Source organism: Chanos chanos, chromosome 10 (assembly GCF_902362185.1).
Source record: "Chanos chanos chromosome 10, fChaCha1.1, whole genome shotgun sequence".
Taxonomy (NCBI): Eukaryota; Metazoa; Chordata; class Actinopteri; order Gonorynchiformes; family Chanidae; genus Chanos; species Chanos chanos.
Window position 1 is genome coordinate 15,483,879 of NC_044504.1, and position 24,858 is coordinate 15,508,736.

Here is a 24,858-nt window from a genome sequence, read left to right on the forward strand (position 1 = left end):
TCATGAAGCAAGACATGTGTCTAAAGCTGACCACGTTCTTGCTGAGTCAGTGCTGTACCATAGTCCATCTGTGACCATGAACCATTTACATGTCCATACACACACTGCTTTAGATTTTGTCCCAAGTCCACCATTCAAACCGGATTTGAAACCTCCTCTATCTCTGGCCATTCTGAGGCAGTTGGGTTGAAGTTTTGTCTTGTTTTTTTTTTTTTTTTTTTAGGAAAATATGCAGCATAGTGTCTGCCTCAAGGCAGTCTGCCTTCAGCTTAGCTGAGGCATGGCGCTTTAGGGTGTGGACTGTATGTTAAGAGAATGTTATGCATGGGAAGCTGAGCTGGTAGAGTTACTGGTAGCCCACTGGGCTGTCCAAGAACGGGCTCGAGCAGCTAGGCTCCTGGCTGTCTTGGAGTTCCGTTTCAAGGGTTTCCACCAAGTCCTCTTCCTCATCTTCCTCATCCTCACCATGCACAGAGCTTTGGCAGTTGCCCATGGCGCCGTAACTCTGGTGAGCAGGCGAGGGCATGGGGGTCAAACCAAGCTCGGGCTCCAGGAGGACAGATGCTACGAAGAGCTGAGGACAAAGGGAGAGAAAGGGGGGAGGGCAGAATGGAGGCCCGTTATTTTAAGACTGCTTCATTAAATATTGCACATGAAAGTGCGGTGAAATGAGGCGAGAGCAGATGAATGAAAAGAGACAAGGGAGAGGATGATAAGCGAAGAGAAAGGGAGCTCAGTCATTTAAATGTCTTAATCATGTGACTCCTTTGGTTTCTGGAAAAACCAAAGGAAAGATGATGCATTCGGTTAACTTGTGTGTGAAACATTATGAATTCATTTCTGATTAGACAGCAGCCAGAAGTACTATAAGACTATGAGATGATTGGGTTTGTGTGAGTGGTGGATGCATTGAGAGAGGCCAGGCAGATACATTAGAGGTGGTGGAGGCTGATGCTGTGCTTCTCTCTGTGTCACTGAAGACTCCTTCTGTTGGCTGGTCTGACATCTGAAACACAACGTAAGGAGAACCATTCAACAGCCACTTCTCCAACTCATGTCACACAGGTGTTACGCTTCACGTCCTTAATCATCTTAAGGTTTGTCAATTGAAACAGTTATTCCCGTTATGAAGTCGCACATGCCATGCCATATATTCACTCCACCATTATCGCCACAGATAAGTTAAAAACTGCTTGTTGCTTAGCTACTAACACAGTCTAGATTCTACAGGTCATTGCATGATTGAACCTTGACCTTGAACTCACATTTCTTCAAATAAATGTTAAGATTAATAATTGTTAATCTGTTGTTATGACCCTGAGTCATAAATGTGTATTATTTTGTGTGCTGTTATTTTTCTCCCCCTGCCTGTGTGTGGTGCTGTTTCCTCCCCTGCCTGTCTGTGTTTTCCCCGTATGTCTCTTTAATGTCTTACTCCGCAGGTGGCGATCGAGGATTGGCCCACGGTTGACGGCGCCAGTTTTAAAAAGACGCGCCACCCAGATGCCGGTTGCCTCTCGTTTTGTCCTGGCCACTTTGTCCGTGTCCGTTCGTTTGCGATTTGATAACTAGTTGTGTGTGTTTTCGAGAAAGATTCGTTGTATGTGTTTTCGAGAAAGATTCGTTGTATAGTTTGTAAAACTTTATTTGTGTGTTTGTGATTTTCGTTGTTGTAATATAACTGTAAATAATTTTCGTATTAACTGTTCGGGTAGTGGTAGGGGGTGTGAAGCCATTTTTGTTGCTCTCCTTTTCTCCTGTTTTTTCGTTAGGGAGTTAGGGAAGTTTTCTGTATTTTCTTTCTCTAATTTTCGGAAAGTAGGTTATTTAGTTTGGGAAATATACATTGTTTTGTTTGTTGTTTTGGCCGCGCTCACCCCCGAAGCTTTTTACTACCACTTTTGTAAATAAATCACTTTTTGGATTGTAATTCGTGGGCACGGGTCATCACTGGGTACAGGAAAAGAGGGGGTCACTTTTGTTATGCTCGGTACCCCTAGGCTGGGCATAACACTGTCGCTTGAAAGCAGCCTAAAAGCACATTTGAAAACTGTTTACCACATTATAATTTTAGATCATATTTCGATACTTTTAATACTTTTTTTCCTTTCTATTTCTGGCTTATACACTGTATTGAGTACAGTGTCAATGACAAATATACATTCCTGTATTAAGAATATGTTAAAAATACTACAGTGCAATCTTATAATGAATTGATAATTAAATGTCACTAGAACATCATAAGTGATTCCATGACAGACCTGATAACTTGTGGATTTGTCAGGCTGTAATTTTTTCAGACACAGGCCAAAGCAGGAGAAGACGATACAGGAAAGCAGAGATACAAAGGTGAACAAAGTGATGGGTCGTGTTGGACCTAGACATAAGGAATGAACCTTAATAGTGGACAACACACGTACATCATTGAAACAATAAACTATAACAACTGTTGCTAACAAAAAGGGGTTATTCAGCACATATCTCAACTCATCATATAGAAAAAGAAAAAGACAGAGGACAAGGGACATACCAAGCCTGAGGACTGAGAAAAAGAGAAGCCAGAACATGCAGAGGATGGGTGCCACCACCACCTGGCTGATGGCAGCAGAGTGGATGCGCTGGCTAAGCTTGGTTGGGATGTAGGCGTAATAGATGTTGTACCGATCGACCATGTGCTTGAGAATAAGGTAAACAAGTCCTGTGGAGGAAAGAGTCGCTGCGTTACGGGTTTTGTATGACAATCTTTCTCAAACCCTGGGCTGGAGGGGTTCCTGAGTTGACTTTTTAACAACTTAACAATTTTCATTTCTGTATAACTGTGTATATTTTTTACAGCATATCTGCATGCACATTAAAATACATCTTATTCCCTTCCCGACCAAAAATGTAGAGGTTACAGTGTTTTATATGCTTGGGACAATTTCAGAGTATTTCAAACGCTTGTCAGTATCTGGGAAGAGCAAAACAGATCTGGGGCAGGCATCTCCAGCTTGGAACTCCTCAAAGTCCTCAGTGGTTGTCAGTAGTGTTGGGAAAGAGTGAAAACCAGAGTGTGCTATGTGTGATTAGTTATGGAGTAGTAAATAAACAGTCATGGCGTCTCTGGGCAACAGCGCAGGAGTGGAGTGGGCGTCTGGCTCTCGATTAGATGGGTTGAAGCGTCTGGAAGTCTACGGTGGGTTGGCACCTCGAGGCCATGTGATATAGTGAGATAGTGCGATGCTGTCAAGAGAGAGTTGTTCATTAGGAGCATGGCTCTAACACCCACACACAAAGCTCAGGAGGAGGAGGAGGAGGTAAAAAAAAAATATGAGGAACAGGACCAAGAGGATGAAGGAAGGAGAGAAAAATGGAGAGAAGGTGGAAAGGAAAAAAATGGAATGAATAAGACTATTTGAAAGAGCTGGAAAGGTGGGATGATGGAAAATAAAAGTGAAGAGAGGAGGATGAAAGGAATATGAAGCAGAAAGGAATGAATGTGCAGGTCAGAAGAGAAAATGAGAGAGCGACGGATACGCACTTAAGGAAAACATCCTGGGAGAGTTCAAGCTCAGTTTGTCTTTTTCCCGAAGACTGATTAATTGCCTTTGCTTCTTAAACATGCGAACACCTGAAGACCCACCCACCAGCCCACACACACACACACACACACCAAGACACACACAAAAGAGACCCACCGAAAGGGACGATGATTGGGCAGGTAATGCTATAAGCCATGCTGACTGAGAAGATACACATGGTCCAAGCGTACTCCAGGCCAAACTGGAACTCATAGGCTTGACTCTGACAAACAGAGAGAAGAATGCTAACTTTAGAAAGATATTCCCATAGTAGCTACAACCATGTGTTTAGGAATTTAGATGTCATCAACTGATTAGGTGAATAACAATATATTTTCTGTAAAAATGTTTTCAGACTTCAAAAGCAAAATCCCTCCCAATTAAATCCACAACATCACTGTAAATATTAAAACAAAACACTACATTTGTCTTTAGTACAGTCTGACGTATTTTTCATTGTTTTCCAGACTCAGGTGGAAAACAACAGCATGCACCGAACACAGAACAAACACCACAAAATTATGATACATAATGTCTTCTATTCTCATGCTAAAACATGAGTAGTATTTGTCATTGACCATATTGCCTAAGTGGAATGATAACGTTTGGCTAATCACCCGTTTGACATGAATTCGCTCAGCCTTAGACTTGGCGAAGCAGAGTCTCAGAGCATACACCACTAGGGCAGGGATTCGCAGAAGCTCCATGGCCGTGCCAATCAGACTGGATGTAATCACGTAATTCACAAAGAATGCACCGTTATCGGGTAAAAATACACATCTGAAAAAGAAAACATTGGTTTTCAGCTAAAAGACAAAAGCAAAAAGTCTGAACATAAGGTAATGGTCAGTGGTCACCCAAAAGGGTTGTGGACGAATTGGTCAACTGAATACAGAGGACTGCAAAAATAGGTTTTTATAAACATTCACTTTGTCTGTTTGTTACTGCTGCCACAAAGAAGCAGATTTGCGACTTATAGCTTGCTGGCAGAGAGTTGTTATGATGGAAACCAGTATTTACAGACTTATGAGAGACAAACACATGACAATCACTAACAGATAAAATCCCCAGGCAGAATTCTAGGCATGCATAATTTCCAGTGGTGGAATTCTGCTGCTCAATTTTGGTGAGAGTTTGAAAACATTCGAATGAGTTCACAGAACATGAGTTGTGTTTCTATGCCAAACTATTCCAAGTCAGCAATATGCAGCTACTGATGACTACAATGAGATGTCCGACTGTCTGGATCAACAGAGAATGCCTTCAGTCAGACACTTCCATGCAATGATTACAACCATACCTTTTAAAATACTTACTGAAATTTGATATCTCTTTCATCTAAAAAGTGGATGTCAAACAGCCATCTGAAGAACAAATCCAAACTAGAAAACAGTAAAAAAAAAAAAACCCACTTTTGAATAATATGGTAAAGGTATCCATTTTTAAGTAAAGAACATGTTTCAGCTCTGAACTTCCCAAAAATGCATGGAATACATTCAGTTTGCTTATGTAAGGGGCTATTGAACACATTTGCAGCCAGTTCCACTACAGTAATTATACCATAGTGCTTCATTTCCATGGTGCTTATTATAATTGGCACTCATTTTAACATAAGGTGTGGATTTTACATAACATAAACATGTAACAGATATGGATATGTTGTGTGTGCATCTATATTTACCTGGACAGACCAAGAGAAGGCAGAATGATGACCATAAAGACCAGCAGTAAGAAGCATTTATGCATAGTGATCTGATTCTGACTTGACCTGAGAGGGGGGATTTGACAAATATTGTAAGAGGCTTGAGTAAACATGTTGCATTACAATCTACAAACAGAAGTAATGTGACTTGACTTGCAATGTGTCCTAACATTAGATAATGTCACAAAGCTGCCAAATGCTGACGGAAGATGACATCTAGGCCATGCAAGGATAAAATCACAGACAAAAAATCACAAAACATATGGTTTGCTAACAGTCTGTTCAATAATCTCATTCATTAAGTGTCCACTGTTACTGCTGCCACTAACAACTGATTAGAGAATTTTTTTCTTAAAAGTATCACCACCAGTAAAAAAAGAATCAATCAAACAACAAGAACAACAAAAAATCAGTCTTGCGCCTAGTCTTGAATTGGTTATGCACATTTAGCCCCCTCTTAGACAGCAAATGGTATTCAGGTGATGAATGAATACTATGGAGGCAGATTTCAGAAAGCTCCAGATGCATTGCTATGCAAGTCCCCTGAGAGAGGCGACCACTGCGCATATCATTATTCCCTTTATTGTCATCACTATGACAACAGAGAGGCAAATCGAGAGATCCAGAGAGGCAAACTGAGAGAGCAAGACAAAAAGTGAAAGAGAGAGAGAGAGACAGAGAGAGAGAGAGAGAGAGAGAGAGAGAGAGAGAGAGAGAGAGAGAGAGAGAGAGAGAGAGATGCATGTTTGAGGGTGAGAGCCACGAAATATCATCATGAGCCACAGGAAATATATTCATGAGAAACTATTGCATCCCCTGAGACCAAAAATAGCGACCTCCTCAAAAAAAAAGACTGGACATGACAAAAGATTATGTTATTGTACAGTACACATCACAGATCAACTGTATATTATACAGAAGTTTAAGCCAAATCAGTCTTCACAGCTCACACTCAGGAGGATATACAAACAACAGTGACAACACAAAATGCAGGTTGTAGGTTAACTGAGTGATTTTCCAATGGAGTGAAGCAAACAGCAATACAGATCTCTTTATGTGATATATTCCAGGGTTATGGGGGCTGTGATTAGTACAGCAGAGGGTCAAGCATTCTGTAACAGAAGAAAACAGCGTTTTAGAGTGGAATGGCTCTCTCATACCTGGTCCAATGAGACTCGAAGAAGGCTGAGTAGTAGACAATAAATGGAAGGAGCACAGAGAAAGCCCATAATAGGAGAGTGGGGAGGAACTGAGTGATCACTGGATTCTGTGGGAGAGGTGAAAAGGATTAGGAATATGTTAGGATCCTCTCACCATCTCAGGTTGTTGTATTTATCAAAGGGAAAGGTAGACACAATTTTCAGGGACAAGCTTGTGAGAGACTGCAGCGTTGGTGTTTGTACAAAATGCAATAGTGAAGAGATACAAGATTTTTTGTTCAATTCTTGGCACAGAGTTGAACAACGGTATTAACTGAAGCTCGGCCTTCTTACAGCTTTGCTCTTATTAGCTGGTTAACTGCACTACGAAAGGTTAGAGTACAACTATGGATAAAAGTGAACATTTACTTGGACCTTGTAATACAAAACAATCAAAATCCAGGAGAACTCTGTGCTCCAAAAATGTCTTGAAAATGCTTGCACTGTGTCTCAGCAGACACTAACCTTGAGGCTCTCCACTGGTCGAGTGACATTAAACTTGTCCATTGTATTCACAATGATGGCGGGGGTGGTGAGGAAGAAGAGCAGGAGGAAGAGGAGAATGTTAAGCAGGATGCAGCGGAGCCACCAACGAGACCCACATAAAGAGAGGTTTTCCCTGAAGTGAGAAACACAGTACACTGACAACGAAAATTCCTTTCCAGAATGGTATATGGTACTGCGTTATACATACAATGTGCTGGGCAGTAGATACAATGTCAGAAATCTGCCAGAGACCTAAACAAGGATATGCTTATGTGCTTTATTTTAAGCAAGTACTTACCAGGCTATTAGTTAAATAAGTACTTATCAGCCTTACTTAACAAGCAATAGTACCTATAGTGCATATGCACCTCTCCTGTATTATGTCATGCTAGGGGGGATTGAGTGGTACATATTTCCAGCTTTGTAAAGACAGGAGACAGGCAGTTTCTGAACTGGAAAATACTCCAGTCATGCTGTCACACTTCAGTGCCTCTTTTTAATACGATGAAATCTTTGTTTAACCTAAATGTGAATGCCCACAAATACAAGAATTCCCTTCCACACACAAACTCAAACACAGACAGACATACACACACACACACACACACACAACCAAAGAGAGATAGATACATAGAGAGAAAGAGAGAGAGAGTATAATATACTTGGCTAACGAGCCATGAAATGCAGTGCTGAATGTCACTCACTCCTCTTCTCTCACCCCCCACACACTCAGCGTTCACTCAGTTATTATGTAACAGACTACATGGCTGCCACAGCGGCTGTCTAGTCAGACACTGGCATCTGCAGTGAGGAAGACAGTGACTTAATTAATTCAATTTCATCTCAGGAATCAAATTCTAATGGACTGGAAAGCAACATTAAAAAAACCTTCTAAATTGCAGGAAGGTGAAACATCATGAGTATAAGTGAATCTTCCATGTCTACATGAACTCTCAAGAGACATATAATTTTTGCTCCATGGGTGAATTCTGTGTACAGTACGTATCTTTGTGATAATTCTAACCTTTGAACTGACCTGTTGTTTTCGGAAGTGTTTTAAAGCCCAATATTTAACAGCATGTTTCTGAAAATTTTTCTCTGCGTTGTGAATGCAAAACGCATCTGCAGATAAGCCCCTGACCACATGTTTAGGCACCAGGAAACAGGATATGAGGGAAACACTTTGTCCACATCAGTAAGGACTTTGAGTAACTCAACAAGTTCAGGAAAGCCCAGGTTATATCTTATCTATCCAAATTATTTTAATATACTTTGCTGCTGTGTGTAGTTGCTACTGTATTGTAACCACAGTTTTGTGGCTGTTACAATGATAGTTCATTTAAATACTTTAAATTTAAATATCTTCTAAAGTTCTACATGCACACAATAGAATTTAAGTCAAGGGAGAGAGTGAATCCCTTTCTGATACTGTCTTGCAGCTGAGGTATTATACAATGGAAGTCTTTGGAGAGCAGAGATATACTTTGTCTTAAACTTATTTGTGTGTCAAGACATTTAGCATCGCTTAGGTTAAAATGTTTCAAGGCTATATGGTGTCATCCTCAGGTAAATGGTTTAATGGAGAGCACTTTTAAGTCTAAAAGATCACAACCAAAAAATAGTAAGTCTGAGCCCAAGTCATTATGGTAAACAGAACTGACCAGCCAAACATGTACAGTTATGAACAAACTGAGGACAAACTGAAGCCCTATCTATCTTTCAAAGGTGAATGGATGTAAAGTTTAACAGTGTGCAACACTTATAACAGTGAAGTAGGAGCATATAATAGCTTACAAGGAAACAGACATCTTTCCTTCTTTCATAAATCTATTATCTTATCTATAAGGTACATGTGACCAATGGTGCACAGAAGCATTTTCATTTATGCTCTGAAATGTAAATGAACACTATATGTAATGGACTTGAAACATTTCTATGACTGAACATGATATTTTACAACTTGACATTATTTCTGCATTTTTTATATTGCCTTTATTATGATATTGAAAAGAGAAGCCTATGGTGACTGGTATCAGTGACTTGTTTGTATATGTGCACACGTTACTTACCAGATAATGTCATTGGGTGCAGGGGCATATCTAACACCCCACTGGTGGGATCGAACAACTGTGGTGATGCTGGACTGCTGGGGTCGTCGCCGGCAATGGGCTCTTCTATAGTCTTTAACGATTCTGCAGTACAAACAATGATAGTCTAAATAAACTCAATTATTCTCAGTGACAGATAGCTTTCTTTAACTGTATGTGAGGACTAGAAATGTATTAAAGTGTGATCTTGAAGAATGACAGCAGAATTCTCTGATTATATATTTTGTAACTTTGACTCATTTGCTGAAATTGAATGTTTAATGTGATATTAGAGAGGCAAAATTTTGAAATAAAGCAAGTTTTGAGCAAATTTTGAGCTGCTGTGTCATCTACTGGTCAAAGAGCATTACAGTTTTAGCAGTTAAAAAAATCCATGCACAAAAGATTGTGTGGCATTTTAAATATTCATTAATTAAGCAACAAAGTGACTACCATGAGTAGCTATTCATTCAAATAATATATGACACTATGTTGATGGCATTATTTGCTTTTGTGCAACATATTTTTAACATACTAAGTGGCAGGGCATCTTACACCAAAAATGTGTTGTTCTGTTGTCTGTTTGATGTGATTACTGTTTGAAGACAAAGCAATAAAGAAAAAAGCCCCAATGCCCAGGGTTGATTTTAGAAAGAAATATTGCATAAAATCTCACTCTCAGTGTTTGTCAGTCTATTCCATAGAGACCTGAAAGCACTGAGCCTGTGTGTCATTTCATAACATACAGAGTGATCAGCTGAACGTTTCTACTGTGCCTTGTCAGAAGGAATTACTCACACTGAAGTCATCCTCTCATCTCTGAAAGTCACAAAGGCAATGCCCAGTCTCTTCATAGAGATACGGTTCTTTTCTGCATTGAACTCATCTGTCAACTTCTCCTCTAGTTCACTATAGTACTGCTCAGCATCCACCTGGAGAGGAGAGGAGAGGAGAGAAGAAGAGAAGGGGAGAGAAGAGAAGAGAAGAGAAGAGAAGAGAAGAGAAGAGAAGAGAAGAGAAGAGAAGAGAAGAGAAGAGAAGCGATATGAATAATTTTGCTGTTTGTTATTGGCACCTTGGTAGAATGCTACAGGCTGGAGAAATCTTTGCTCCTGCAGATACATTTCAGTGTCTGGTGGTCTCCAGTGGAGACAAAGAGGCATTGCAATGCAGGCATGAAAACCTGGGTACAGTGCTATGGCACTGTGCTGTTCACTCTAACATTGCACTGGTAGACTAAATAAATGACAAACTATAAAATGTTTATCTTTACATATCATAAAAAACTGTTCTTTCCAATTAGAAGTGCCGTACCATAGCTATAAGTCAGCTAATTTTACTGTCACATATTCTGGTTTAAGTTTAAATATCATGTAAGGATTCTGTCAAATCAAGGGCTGATGACAACAATAATTCAGATAATCCAAATAAGTACTGAAACCAAACATAAACCTGGCACATGCAGGCCTATGTCTCAAGCTCTTGGTCACTTACCTGTGACCTAAATCATACTTTTAAACCTGAACGAAAACCATAATTGTGTAGAGCAGCCTGTCATTCTGTCTATACTGATAGGTCAGAGAAGTTTTGGGAGCATAGCCCAGTACCTGTTCAAAGCCACACACATCACAGCAGAAGATCTGTGCACACGGGTGAGTCTTAATCATGATCTTTCCATCTTTCTGGGCTTTTGTAGCAAAATACAGTCTTCCTTTCATGGCCTTTCGTCTAACATAGAGGAGAGAGAAGAAAAGCAATGCTAGATAATGCCTTTGATGACTTATATCCATAAGTAACAGTTCAAAATCTTTTTAGATTCATTTGGAATATATGAATTACACAAAGGATCAAAAGAAGTAGAGAGCAAAGAGACCAATACCTCTCTGAATCCAGCTTCATCAGTTTGTGCACATCAAAGCAGAAGCGAATATCTGTGACAGTAGAACTGGGATAGGCCTCACTGTATGGAGAGAGGGTTGAAAAAGCTTACATATGTTTTGGTTTACTATTTCTGACCAAGTTTACATAAGCTTTGGTTTAATGTTTCTGACCAGGTTTACATATGCCTTGGTTTGATGTTTCTAACCAAGCTTACATACGCTTTGGTTTTCTATTCCTAACCAAGCTAACATACACTTTGGTTTACTATTTCTGACCAAGTTTACATACGCTTTAGTTTGCTGTTTCTAACCAAACTTACATATGTGTTGGTTTTCTATTTTTTACCAGGTTCACATATGCTTTGGTTTGCTGTTTCTAACCAAACTTACATATGTTTTCTTTTACTCTTGCTAAGTATGGTTTCACACAAAGTATTTAAATCTGTTCTAACTACTGGGCTTCTAACCAACTATCTACCCTGGCACAGTGTACATGTTTGACTGACCAAAATGATGATACTTAGTTTAAATCATAGTGACTTGCATTTAAAATATCTGTCAGTAAGTTGTCACATCATCTAAATAATGAAACTATTCCAAGCGTGTATTTCAGCCACCCAGTCATGCCTTTCGCCAATTCAGGACCGCAAATTAAACCAAGTATGAAAATGAAAATTGGTTTAAGAAAATTCGTTGAGAGTTAGACAAAACACTGTGGCTAATTCACATGACTATGCCATCATTTAGGATGGGGTTGGAGTCACTCACTGAATGTGTTTGGTGATCAACCCCGGATCTGAGATCTCCCTGGGAATGCAAGTGATCATTAGAGTCCTGGCAACCTGCCACCCCAACAAAGAAACACAACACAAAGGTCATGAGCTATCTATCTCTTCCTCCTTACCTGCATCCATCCATCCATCTATCCATCCATTCAACTGTCCACCCATCCACACAGAAATGCATGCAGTATGCACGTACATTAATTCGCCTAAACAAATTCAGATTGTAAGGTTGATCCTCTCTCACCTTCTCGTCTTCTCTGTATTCCAGCCGTGATGAGTGATGGGCCATACACAGCACAGTCAGTACAAAATACAGCAGAGCAAAGATACTGTGCAACCACAGAAAACTATCCCTTGAGCGAAAGGAGGGAAAGAAAGAGAGAGAGAGAGAGAGAGAGAGAGAGAGAGAAACATACCGACAGACAGATAGACAGAGACATAATAGGGTACGGCTCAAAGTACAACAGGAAAGTTTCATGTGTGTCCTGTTTTAAAGACTCATTCAAGATTCTTTTTACTCAAATATAAAATCCAACAAGAAGAACTTAATTTTGTCTTTTTTTTCTGCAATGGTTTGTAAGCATGGTCTATCGATGCTGTGACTGGCTACACAGTTTGTGAACTTTTAGTGAAAACATCTCTTTCAATCCCACACATGCACACACACAGAGTTACAACTATAACAAGTTATCCATAACATCATATGCATAGTACAGGCAGTAGTACTAGGCCCAATGACCTACTGTGCTGGAACATTGACCACTGTTGTTCGACCAAAATTCTGGGGGCTGTCCCCTAAAGAAAAGAAAAACAGAGCAAAAAAATCAGATTGTTGTGTGGCCTCAACTAATCTTAACAATATTTCATTGATGGTTACTTCTGACATGAGCATTGGACAGAAGAATTGTTTTATCCCCTGAGTGAGTAATTTCCATTCCTTCAGCAAACTCCTCTTCCCACACAAATCTTGACTTAATTGTTGCTATGACAAAACTTGTGAATGTGCTCATGTATTTAATGAGTGCGGTGACACAGTGGTGTTTCAACATAACAGCCAAGTGTAATAAAGCAGCTAAGGGACAACCAGCCTGTCTCTGCACACCACACAAAGTTCTGATTTACCTTCCAACTGGGAGCTCACTCGCATGGCAAGTGCATTAACAAATAAAAACTGAACAAACAAAAAAAAAACTTCACAGCCACCTTCACTTTTAGTTCAGAACAAAATGCATTAGCATGTCAAAGTCATTTGTCAATGATTTGATTTAGATATTTACACAAAGTCCCAACTTAGTGACCCTGACCCTAAAGTCAGAAGACTCTATCTTTGTCGTTATTCTTGAAGTCATTTGGTGTAATGCAAAAACTTTTTTTGTGTCATTTTATGTATGCTCTAAACTAAATTCATTGTAAGAGTTTAGGGCTTCATACTTTGGGTTTGCAATTCATGTTTTTGGCATGTCACAGTGATTACCAATGACCTACATGTCTTTGGAGGGTGTCACTCAAATGTCTGCATAGGCTTAAAAGTCTGAGTGTTAAAACTGTTAAAAGGTGCGAGAGCAACTCGTGAGACCCCTGACACCTTCACTTTGCTGTCCTGTCAACTCGTTTGGGACACTCTGAACCTTTCCCATGACTTTGACTGCTTTCCTTGGCTTTCCTAATGCTCTATCAAGCTGGTCAAACCATTTCTAAACATTACATGGTGGTCCAAATTACCCCCTTGAACATGTTCTCTAAATGCTGGTTTAGTCTTTTTCCCATGTATGCCTAACTTTTACCGCACTTCGTTGACAAAACCTCCTGTATACCAAGGTTATCTTGTATAACCTTGTATGTGCATTGTGTGTCTTGTGTTGCTATTCAGCAAAGAGCAATGCACAACAACGACAACAATAATAACAACAAGGACATAGAAGTGAGTTACTACTGATGCCGATATGATCTGTTTCTTTATGGAGCTGTTAAGAACACATCATGTGTCTTGACAGCTGGAAAACTGACGTCTGAAAAAATATCAAGAAATTTTGAGGGAATTGAATGAGCTGTGAATTGTGCTTGGAGGCTGTCATTTTTGGTTTAAACTGTTTCTGAAAGTGTCACCTTGGCTTTCAAATATGTTATGTCTGTTGTCATGAGGGCTTTATGGTGGAAAGTTTATAGCAACTATATAGCAAGTATATAGCAACTAAATGGAAGAAAACGTGCTCCATTTTTTTCCTTGGATTGTTGTGTGTGCATTACCTAGCAGCTTTCCCGAGAAGTTGACAGGCAGAATGATGGTGAGAGAGAGCAGACAGACGACAGTCATTAGCAGAATGATGTGTCGCTGGAAAGACAGGTAGGTTACAGCGTCGATGCCACATTTACTGCGGATCTCCTCATCCCTGTATACAGGCACACACAAGAGTCAATGTTAGATTGTCACATAAATCACACAACATACACAACAATGTTAGATTGTCACATAAATCAACAGACATACACATACACGTATGCATGCATACACGCGCACACACACACACACACACACACGCAGACATGATTCCCATTGCCTGGTACAAAACAGATGGGCTAGCAGCCTTTCTCCCCTGTCTTTTCCTGACTAGACCACCAACACAGGGAAATCTAGTTGATTTCAACATATGAAGCTAAAAGCAGCACTAACATGCCAACCCGACAGCCACAATAACATCCTGGAAACCATAGAGACTAAGGGAGTTGTGGGTTTAAGGCACTGAAGCGTGTTTTGAGCGCATCCAGACGTGAGTCCGGCTGCTAAACCACCATGCAAGGGTTCCGCACATTTGTTTTGACTGCTTAATGAGATATAACATGAGGAGGACGGCCCATGACATCACTGCCTCTCTTACACACTTACTTCATGTGGTAGAGGGATGAAAGCCAGGAACAGAAACCCTATAAAGAGAAGGAAGAGAAGACAAATAGTCCAGCACATATAAAACAAGCAGTACACAGTGTGTCTGGCTTGCTTCGCATCTGTCAAACTCATCTATTGCATAAGTTGCTGTATTAAGTATCGGAAAGAATTATGCACTGTCATGTCATGCCATTGACTTTGGTGCCATGAGCTATAATGCAAATAAAATATATATAAATTTAAATGTAATAGTATGTGGTAAATTTAAAAAAAAACAAAACAAATGGGGACAGAGAGAGAAAGAAAGACAGACAGAAAGCAAAGGCAAATGAGAGAGACAGAGAGAAAGAGAGAGCGTGAGAGAGTGAAGGAGAGAGAGACACAAAGAATGTGAATTTTAATATGTCTAGCCAGCTTGAATGACCTCATAGCCCAACACTTTACAGAGGGCAAAGTGGGATGTTACCTGTCTAACCGTATATCCTGATGGCATCTTAACAATACAAAGTCAGCAGACCCCACATTACCAATACACCTATACAGTGACATGGTTCTCTCCTCACATATTCGGATGAAAAAACTATGTTACTGCTCACAGAACTATAGTAACAATTACAGAGATTTCTGCTTGTACCTGAGTAATACTCGGAGTATTACTGAGTATGACTGCTGAGTCTTGGAAAGTTAGCTTCGGCTTAAATGAAGCTGTAAATATTTATGTTGTATAATGAAGCTAACATAACAACCTGAATGAAGCCTACATTATCACTGTTGATATTAAATAGTGTCAGCAGCAGACACAAAGACAGAGCTTCCGTTACTCCATCAAAACATATATTAGACCTGATATATCTACTCCAGCTAAGTTTTACAGTAAATCTGAAAGTTAACTTGGATGATATTAATACTGTTACAAACTTTGCTCACTGGTACTCCACTTTTCATTAACAGAGTTGTATGTAGCCTGTTATGTGTTAGGTTCTATCTGGGTGTCAGTTTTTACTTATTCCTGCTGTTAGCGTGCAGTCCCTGTGATATTGAAAAAAAACAAGATGTGAAAGATTTTGTCTTGAAAAGATGAAAAGAAAATGTGTTACAAGCAACATTCACAAAGTGTGAATGTCACCTAGTGTGTAATTCAGTATGTTACAAGGTCATATAAATGTGTCAGACAGGCACACCACAAGGTCTGGCCTTTTAAAATGAACGTAGGTTTTTGTGTGGTAGAAAAACCCTCAGATATGGCCACTGTATGGCAAAATGATTATGCTTGAGCCTAGGAGCTGAGAACATTACAGGGGAGACTTTCTGTTTTTGGGCAGTTGTCTTCTGGATGAATTTCTGTGTGGCAAATTCCAAATTGGAATTCAAGAGCCACAAGAGCCACGTGCATGTGTGTGTGTGTGTGTGTGTGTGTGTATGTGTATGTGTGTGTACGTGTGTGTACGTGTGTGTGTGTGTGCATGTGCGCACGGATGTGCGCACGCATTTGTGTATGTATGTGTATGCATTTGTGCGCATGCACTCTCACCGTGTCTTTAGTCTCTGAGTCAGAGGGACTGGATTCAGATGGAGACTTCTCCTTTTCACTCTGTTCCCCATAGAACAGGGACGTTAAACTAGGAAAAGAGAACACAAGCAATTATCACCCCTGTGGTTCACAGACAACCACTATACAGCCACTCATTCCTGTCACAAACACTGTAAAAGTCTACAAAAGCAATTTTTAAACTGATATATCAATTCTAATTAATTGGCGAATAGATTTTGATATCACAGGCAAAGGATGCTTTACTCTCACTCCTGAATATTTTTAAACATCTAAAATTTAAAAAGTAATATGCACTCTTATTAGCACGACTGAAAAACTGTAAGAATGCACCTGTTGAACACACACACACACACACACGCAATGGAGGATACAAACTTTAAGTCCAGAAGAGTCATTACAATGATAGAAATAAATAAGTTACACCTGAGTCATCACAATGATAGAGATAAATAAGTTACACCTGAATTTCCCTAATGTGTTTTTGGGTGTATAGGTGTGCGTGTGTGTGTATGTGCGGGTGTGTATGTGTGTATGAGAGAGAGAGAGAGAGAGAGAGAGAGAGACAGAGACAGAGACAGAGAGAATGACTGTGCAATTGTGTATGTTTCCTACAGGGTTAGTGGAAGAATGCATGAGTACAGTATCATAAACACAGATTCAGTGTATCTGTCAAATCTCTCTATGTATAGTTCATGTATATACATAAATGTCATGAAAAATCAATGAATTCAGATGGCAAAGTCACTTAACACAAAAATCCAAGGAGTCCAAAGAGCTGATACATTTTTATTTCAGCAGACAGTCATGGTGGAGTGGATAAAGACAATATTTTTCTCCCCCAGTAGGTGGAGCTGACATGTCACTCTATGTCAGGGAGAAAAGGTGTTTTATTCATGTCTGGGGCACAAATATATGTTTATTTCACACATTTGGTCAGTATATTCTGTTTGAGAAACACACACACACACACACACACACGTATCATTACCTGTCATTTTCCATCAGCAGAGCGAGACGGCCATAGTCCCATGCTGCCTTGCGCAGACAGGAAAAGATGAGCAACAGAAACTGCAAACAGGAGATCAGTGTCAACACACATCTGTAGAACATATATACTGATATTAATTAATATTTAATAGACCATAAATTAACATGAATTTATATAGAATATATTATAACTATAGATTCAGTAAAAAGAACTCAAAAAGAACTCTGAGATTAGAAATGTACCCCTCCCCACCAATATGTCACAATTACTGACAACCCTAATTCGCTACTTTGAGGAAAACTCCCTGTACAAAGAGAATGGACCTTGGCAATTCATAAGGTTTTTGTGAGACTGGAGAACACATTGGGAGGGGTTTTAAAGAATTTCTCTTCCAAGCAGATCTCTACTGTATCTCTTGTGTGTTTTTTACAATTTACAATTTTACAATTTAGCTATTTGGCAGACGCTTTTTACCAAAGCGACTTACAATCAGTGCATCAGTCGGATTTCTAATACCTTGTGAGCAGAGATCACAATAAAACTGAGCGTCAAATTGCCCCTTCGCATTGCGCCCCTGGAATATTTTGACAAACACAGATACAAGACAAAGGTTTTTTTTTTTTTTCCCCCCCTAGGAAAGGGAGGTTAGGCATTGGGGGACAGGTGTGTTCTAAAGAGGTGGGTTTTCAGTTTCCTGCGGAAGATGGTAAGAGATTCCGCAGTCTTGACTGCATGGGGGAGGTCATTCCACCACCTCGGGGCAATGGCGAAGAAGAGGCGTGGTCGGGAGGAGCGGCTGCCGGGTTCCCGGAGTGAGGGGACCGTCAGTTGACCAGAGGTCGTAGAGCGGAGGGTCCTAGTTGGGGTGTACGGAGTTATGAGAGACCGAAGGTATGATGGGGCAGAGCCTCTTGTGGCCTGGTAGGCCAGCACCAGTGTCTTGGACTGGATGTGGGCTGCTACCGGAAGCCAGTGGAGCGCAGTAAGCAGTGGAGTGACACACATTTTTGATATTTTGTCTATGAATTCATTTTTCCCTTTTGTATCCATATCTCTCAGTGTGCGTGAATGTAAATTAGTTATGCGTCATATCCCATTCATCATAGGTTAGCTATTCTTCCTTCACTTCTCAATTTCAAACAACAGAAAGTACATCTTATACACACTAGATTTTCCTAGGCCATGCTCTGTTCATGGCCTCTAAGTAACTTCCAAAATGTAGAATGTAGATTGTTGATTTTTTAGGACCTTACTCGTTTTAAACCACAAGTCCTTAGAAAGTGATAACCATTTCAAATGATCGGTTCTCTATTTAGCCATTTCTTTGTGAATTTTGAGGCTTGCGTGGTAATGAATCATTGTGGTGCAGCATATGATGCTAAAGACCTGAAGACCTGTGGCAAGCTTAAAAAGCCTCTTGGCATCTTCCACTCAGTGCATCAAAGTCAAACTCAGATTTAAAGTTCTGAATTGCCCTAATAGTGTAAAGAGATATATCTAGACACTTAACCAATTCTGTATTCATCGTCTTGATTTATGACAGTTGTCAACTGTTCGACTCTTTTTATTTATGAGTCCTTTGCCTTGTGGTGAATGACAGATGGATTTTATATATATATATGCTCACTCATTTTCCTATGCAAGAGAAAGAGGAAGCCGTAGCTGTCATACCAGCTTTCTGTCAGCTCTGGGTCTGGCTACGCTCTGCCTCTCATGATTACTGGTGCCACCTGTAGCTCATTAAGCCAATTACCTCACTATAAAAAGGACTTTATCTCAATCACGTCTTTGTCAGATATTCAGTGTTCTTCCACACATATTGAGCCTGTCCACTCTGCTATTCTCTGTGTTGTCTCTGTGTATTAATCTGACCTGGTTTACTGGAATTCTGATTTTTGTCCAGCGTTCTGGATATGGTAATTGCCCTGTTTTTGGAATTATGGTTTGTATGAACTATTTATTTACTTTCTTGTGGATTTGTGATTCAGACTTGTTTACTGTCTCTTTAAAAAACTGTACACTGTGCCAAAGGAACCTTGACTGACTTCATTACAATAATGAGCCACAGTTGAGCTCTGCACAAATCTTTAGGCATTTAATGACTTTGTTGCACATCTTCAAAAAAAATCTTAAAAAAACAAAACAAAACAAAAACATTTTGTCAGAGAACTAGGTTAAAATTTGCCAATTGTTTATAGCATGAGGTGCACCCTGTTAGTTTACATAGTGCTTTATGATTTTTGCCCACACTGTCAATGATTTGGAGGTAACTGTATATATGCAGTTAATCTTAGTATTAATCTGGCAAAAGTAAATCAACAATCTACATTCTACATTTTGGAAGTTACTTGGAGGCCATGAACAGAGCATGGCCTAGGAAAATCTAGTGTGTATAAGATGTACTTTCTGTTGTTTGAAATTGAGAAGTGAAGGAAGAATAGCTAACCTATGATGAATGGGATATGACGCATAACTAATTTACATTCACGCACACTGAGAGATATGGATACAAAAGGGAAAAATGAATTCATAGACAAAATATCAAAAATTCAGATTTGTTTGACTCTAAAGAGTGGATCACAAAATGTATCCATCAGGTTCACTTAATGTTCTAGTTGTTGAGTTTTTGAGAAGCAATTAAAAAATTCCTTGTGGCAATCACTCTAAAATGCAAAACAAGACATCACATTTTTTGTTTATTTAATGTTTCTCATCAGTCATAATTGAATTTTGAAAAACAACTTTGCTATTTACTTTAGGGATAAACCAAAGATGCACTACACACACACACACACACACACACACACACACACACACACACACACACTTGAGAAAGAGAACAAGGCCAAGAATGCACTTATATGTTCCAGGTCTACATGCAGCAGCAATAATTGTCTTTTTCTTTGGGCAGCCAGAGGAGGGGTGAGGCGTTGCCTTGGAAACTAACAAGGAGAGAGGTCAGTGTGCACACACACACTCTGCACATAATAACTCCACATGGAATGGAGTCAACTGTGAGAACAGAGCTACAGGTCTCCAATACATCAGCATCCACTGGCACCTCTTTCACCTCTCATTAGCACCCCTTTCTTTTGGGACGTCGGCCTGGATTTTTCTGTCCAAACTATCCAGGAAAAGATTATTGAACAGGACAAAACCATATTTTCTGTTTTCTTTTTTCATCAGACGGGGACACATTGATTGTCACTCCCCAAATGCTGAGGCACAAATAGTCATTCATTATCATCTAATAGCCGAAAGCTTTCAAAAGAGATGAGTAAAAACGACAATATTCAATAAAATGCATTATTCTCAAGCAAAATGAAAAACCATTGTCCTCTTTTAGATATACCAATAATGCACGATAGATGTATATCTCCACACACCATGCATTACCTAACACACACAGATTTAATGAAGTCATTTCTGCTTACAAAAAGCAATTCTACAAAGCTAAGTCCTGAGGGAGGACGTTTGACTGATTCTGTGACTGACACTACTGTTTCACCTGACTTTTGACTCAGTTGTATGTGATACCATTTAAGAGAAAAGAAAACCGGGTGTCCACAGAGGTCTTAATAATAATCATGCTGTCTGATGTCTTGACTTGACTTCACAAGGGTAGCACTAACCACAGTGAGGAACCTTACCAGCCACATGACAACATTGATAGCAAGGACAGTGGGCACTCCTCCAAAGGGTAAGCCCTGCAGTACACTGTTGTGTGAGTGGGTACTGTAGCAGCGCTCTGCTGTGCTGTTGTCCTCTGCCAGAGAATCCAGGTAACTCATGATATCCAGTTCTACACCGGAGCCTGAACCACCAGGAGGCCAAGTCTTGAGGGGAGGTGCCCTCGTACCAGGAAGGTCAGAGTGCAGAATATCAGCGGCCATGGTCTCAGCAGGCTTCAGTCTTTCACAGTATCACTGTGGAGAGAGGACATTCAAATAGGTTTGTCCACAGACTTAAAGATACATACGAATCTCACGTGAGCCTGATTCGTAATTCTCTTTTCATATAATAGCAAACTAAATGAGGAGAGTATGACATCAGTGAAAAAGCCATTACAAAAGAGTCTTGTTCCTTTGATATGCAATAAAAACCTGATGCAATAAGGTAAAGTGCTGTTGTCACAGGCCTATATGATTATCTTAAACTCGCAACCAAGTCAGAGGCTGAAGATACTGTTGGATTTCCTTGTGATTTTACAAGTAAACGAACCGGAGCAAAAGCGCGCTTGGAGAAAAGCTTTATTTGGTGGTGGTGGAACCCGGCAGCAAGTCCGCTTGCGCCGCAGCTTAACTCAGAGAACTGTTACCGTGATCGGCCTTTTATACCATGAAGCAAACAGACAATAGGTGTACAACGTTGCTTGATGCAAATCAGAATCTAGGTGTTAATGCTAAAGTCCCTTTTGTCTGTGATGGCTGCCATTTGCCCATTACCGGTTGTATTTTGCCTTAATCAATTGCTCTTGGCTGCAACAGTAATGCGGCACCAAAGGTGTGAAGCTTACTTTGTATCTATGGTAATAAGACCATCAGGTTAAACAGTTCTCCTATCATGAACCATGTCCATTCAGATGTCACTATAATCTTACAATACTGTGGAGAACATTTCTGGAAGCATGAAATTAAAAAAAAAAAAAAAAAAAAGATTTTAGCTGCTTTCTTAATTGATTCCATATAACAGATCAAAGGAACTGGGGTGTAAATGGCTCACACAAATGCCTAAAACTTCTCATTGCAACTCAGTGAGTCAGTCATTGTTGCTTTTGTACAAAACTGAAATAACAAGGACTTATTTTACAAGCAGTGTAAACAATGCTCTGTCCTAAGCACACCTCTTCCAAAACCATCAATAAAGCTACCTGTACAAGACATCAAATTATATATTTCAGTCAAAACAATAGAAATAACTATCCACACAATTCACGAAAAATCAAATCAAACCTGTCAGAAAATACTTAATTTACACATGAATAAACCTTTGATTCATACACAAACTGTGTTTGCACATACAGTATTTAAAATCTGTTATCAAACAATCCACAGTCTTACACATACACACATAGGTGTCAGTAGTCAGCAAACTTGATTGTAAATTATCCACATGTTAAATAGTCCTGTACAATCACCTCCAGTTAGAAGTAAACATGACTCTTTTTACAGTCAAAGAATTTTAGCCACAGTTGTCAATTTACTCTACAATGCTTTACATAAGAAAAGCAGTACATTATGTCTGATATTAGTGGGTTTGTAGAGTATTACATGTCTCAGTAAAAGGCTTGTCAATCATTCAGATTGAACTGAACTGTTATCAGTATTGCATTTACTATTATTCAGCAATTCAGTTATGTTTTTTCCTTAACGCTTATTTCCTAGGTTTAGATCATTAACAGAAAATAAGCACATTGCTTACTTAATGTAATTATTTCTGATGAAGGTTTGAGAGGAGAATTTTCAGACAGTCCCTTCAAAGTGTCCAATCAGAGCACTCAACTATATAAAGCAGCCACCTACTTCCCTATCAATGTCTATCTGTTTCAACAGGCCAACCTCTATCTCATGCTCTCCACTCATTTTACAAACTCACCTCCTCCTCATGCCCTCCATTTTCACATAAATACTCCTGTCCTCCTCATGCCCTCCACCCCCTTACACAGATCACTGTTATGATGGCAACTAGATAGTAGGTTGCTAAAATATTGTTTGGACAAAGAAGTGCATGTTCAGTAGAACACAATGCACAAAGGGTGTTCTGTTTTAGATTAAAATGGAGAAGAGAAGAGAAGAGAAGAGAAGAGAAGAGAAGAGAAGAGAAGAGAAGCTTTCATTTTTTCCAGAAATCACATTCTGAGCGAGCAACAGCAGGGGTGCTTTAACAGCCTTCAACACAGCACTGTTTTACATATGGCACAGGCTTGTTTTTCCAGTCCCTCCAGTTATGGGCTTGGATTCCTGTCACAGAAAACTGTGCAGATGGAGAGCACAATGGGCTTCATTAAAGGTAATAACCTGCTGTCAATCAAATATCAGTGGCGTTGGGTGAGGCATTCACAATACCGCAGACTATTCATCGCAACATTCGCTACAGCAGGTCATCCACTTGTCTCTCTCAGATAGTGGTACATTTTTATGTAATAACACATTTCTAATCCTCATTTACTGCATCGTGAAACAGAAAACTCTGCAGCAATTATCAGTAGGGACACTGTTTTAGAAATGCAGTTGAAAGGTAATTATCTTCTCTAAGTTTTAGACAGGAATGGAAATATGCATGTTGTACCTTAGCATGAAAAATATAAATCTACATGTAATGTAACCTTTCAGCTGGCAATGTTTTATTACAATAGCCTATGCGCAATCAAGGTCTTACTCCATTTCGCTGCTACACCAAGAGAACTCTATTGATTTGTGTGGTAATGTCTAAGTGATCACATGTTCTTGTCAAATCAAGTGCAGACTCATATCTTTTGCGTATGGAGCGCAGCAGTAGAATTAAATATCATGTAAATTTATGTGCATTAGGACAAGCTAAGGATGTAGCCATGTAACAGTAAGCGGTAATTGCTTAGTAATAAAGGAAGTGTATGAGCAACCAGAGGGTTGTGGGTTTCAAGCACGGAAACAACTGTCGATGTGCCTCTGAGAACTCCAACTCCAACTCCAAGGTTCCTCCAGAAGCGTGTGAACTCTGGAATAGAAAGTAATCATTTTTGTGGAAGTAAGAACCAGCTGAATAAAAAGATGGAAAAGTAAAGTTGTAACAAATGCTTACTCTCAGGGGTCAAGCAATAGGAAGTCTCAACCAACTGATACATACAATAAGAGATGTTATAAACAATATGTAGACATTAAGACTCCATGACAGGCCATGCACAATAACCAGCTCATCACGGTTCACCAGGATTTACTATGCGTTGTTTGTTTTATCATGCAACATTAGAGTAGAATAGAAGCGCCTTAACAGTGTATCAGACACTCTCACAGGCTGTGATAGAATCGCATTTGAATTTCCCTGCCTTTCTTAACTCTTCCTTTTATGTGTGGCTTTTCAATTCTATTCACAATTAAAACAATTAGGCCTGTATTTGATTAAGAAACTGAGACAGTGGTCAAATCTAGAATATAATCATCCAGTTCTATTATGAAACATGCAGATATGGAAATTGCTGATGAAATACACACCTTTTTGCTTTTGACAGCCTAATTCTATGGCCTTTAAAGCTACCTTTGTCCAGCAATTCTCAGTCTTCCACCTCTATGCACTAGCAAGGGCAGCAAGAGGCCACAGACAGAAATTAGAAGGTGATAACCGCCATTCATAACAGACCTTCAATGGCTATAAAAGCTGCACCTCTTTTTAATGGAGTCTTACGACCGTGACATTGGGAAAATCATGTGCTGGGATGAAACCACAGATAAAGGCATCCCACAATTAAGCCGACCTCTGAAAGGGTTCTGGCAGTATTTTTAAGCTTGGACAAGAACATGCAATACAGTGGTTTAATGAAACATTGACCATCAATGCAGTACTGTAATGCAGCCTTCTTCTCTGTAAAACATAGCAGGAACAACAGCATGTGTTTGAGTTCATTTTAATTTTGGAATTTTTTGTGGTTGTTTGGAAAACTAATTAAAGTTCATCTTTCCTATGTGTCTATATTATGCTGCTTTTTCATTATAAACCCTAGTGTCCCGTTAGAGATACTACATTACAATAAGGTTCTTTG

General features: G+C 39.6%; 1 protein-coding gene across 1 annotated transcript; it reads right to left on the bottom strand.

The window, feature by feature from the left end:
* Positions 1-346: 346 nt before the first annotated feature.
* On the bottom strand, positions 347-21,016 carry tmem63c (transmembrane protein 63C). The gene is made up of 22 exons (XM_030787394.1): positions 20,774-21,016; positions 17,124-17,203; positions 16,115-16,202; positions 14,584-14,621; positions 13,947-14,089; positions 12,443-12,494; positions 11,944-12,052; positions 11,683-11,756; positions 10,914-10,994; positions 10,642-10,762; positions 9,833-9,966; positions 9,017-9,139; positions 6,927-7,080; positions 6,423-6,529; positions 5,242-5,328; positions 4,877-4,942; positions 4,178-4,340; positions 3,678-3,783; positions 2,531-2,698; positions 2,262-2,377; positions 932-1,006; positions 347-574 (listed from the first exon to the last, which is right to left on the bottom strand). The coding sequence occupies exons 1-22, from the start codon at positions 21,014-21,016 to the stop codon at positions 347-349; spliced, it is 2,556 nt and encodes an 851-aa protein (XP_030643254.1).
* Positions 21,017-24,858: the final 3,842 nt, after the last annotated feature.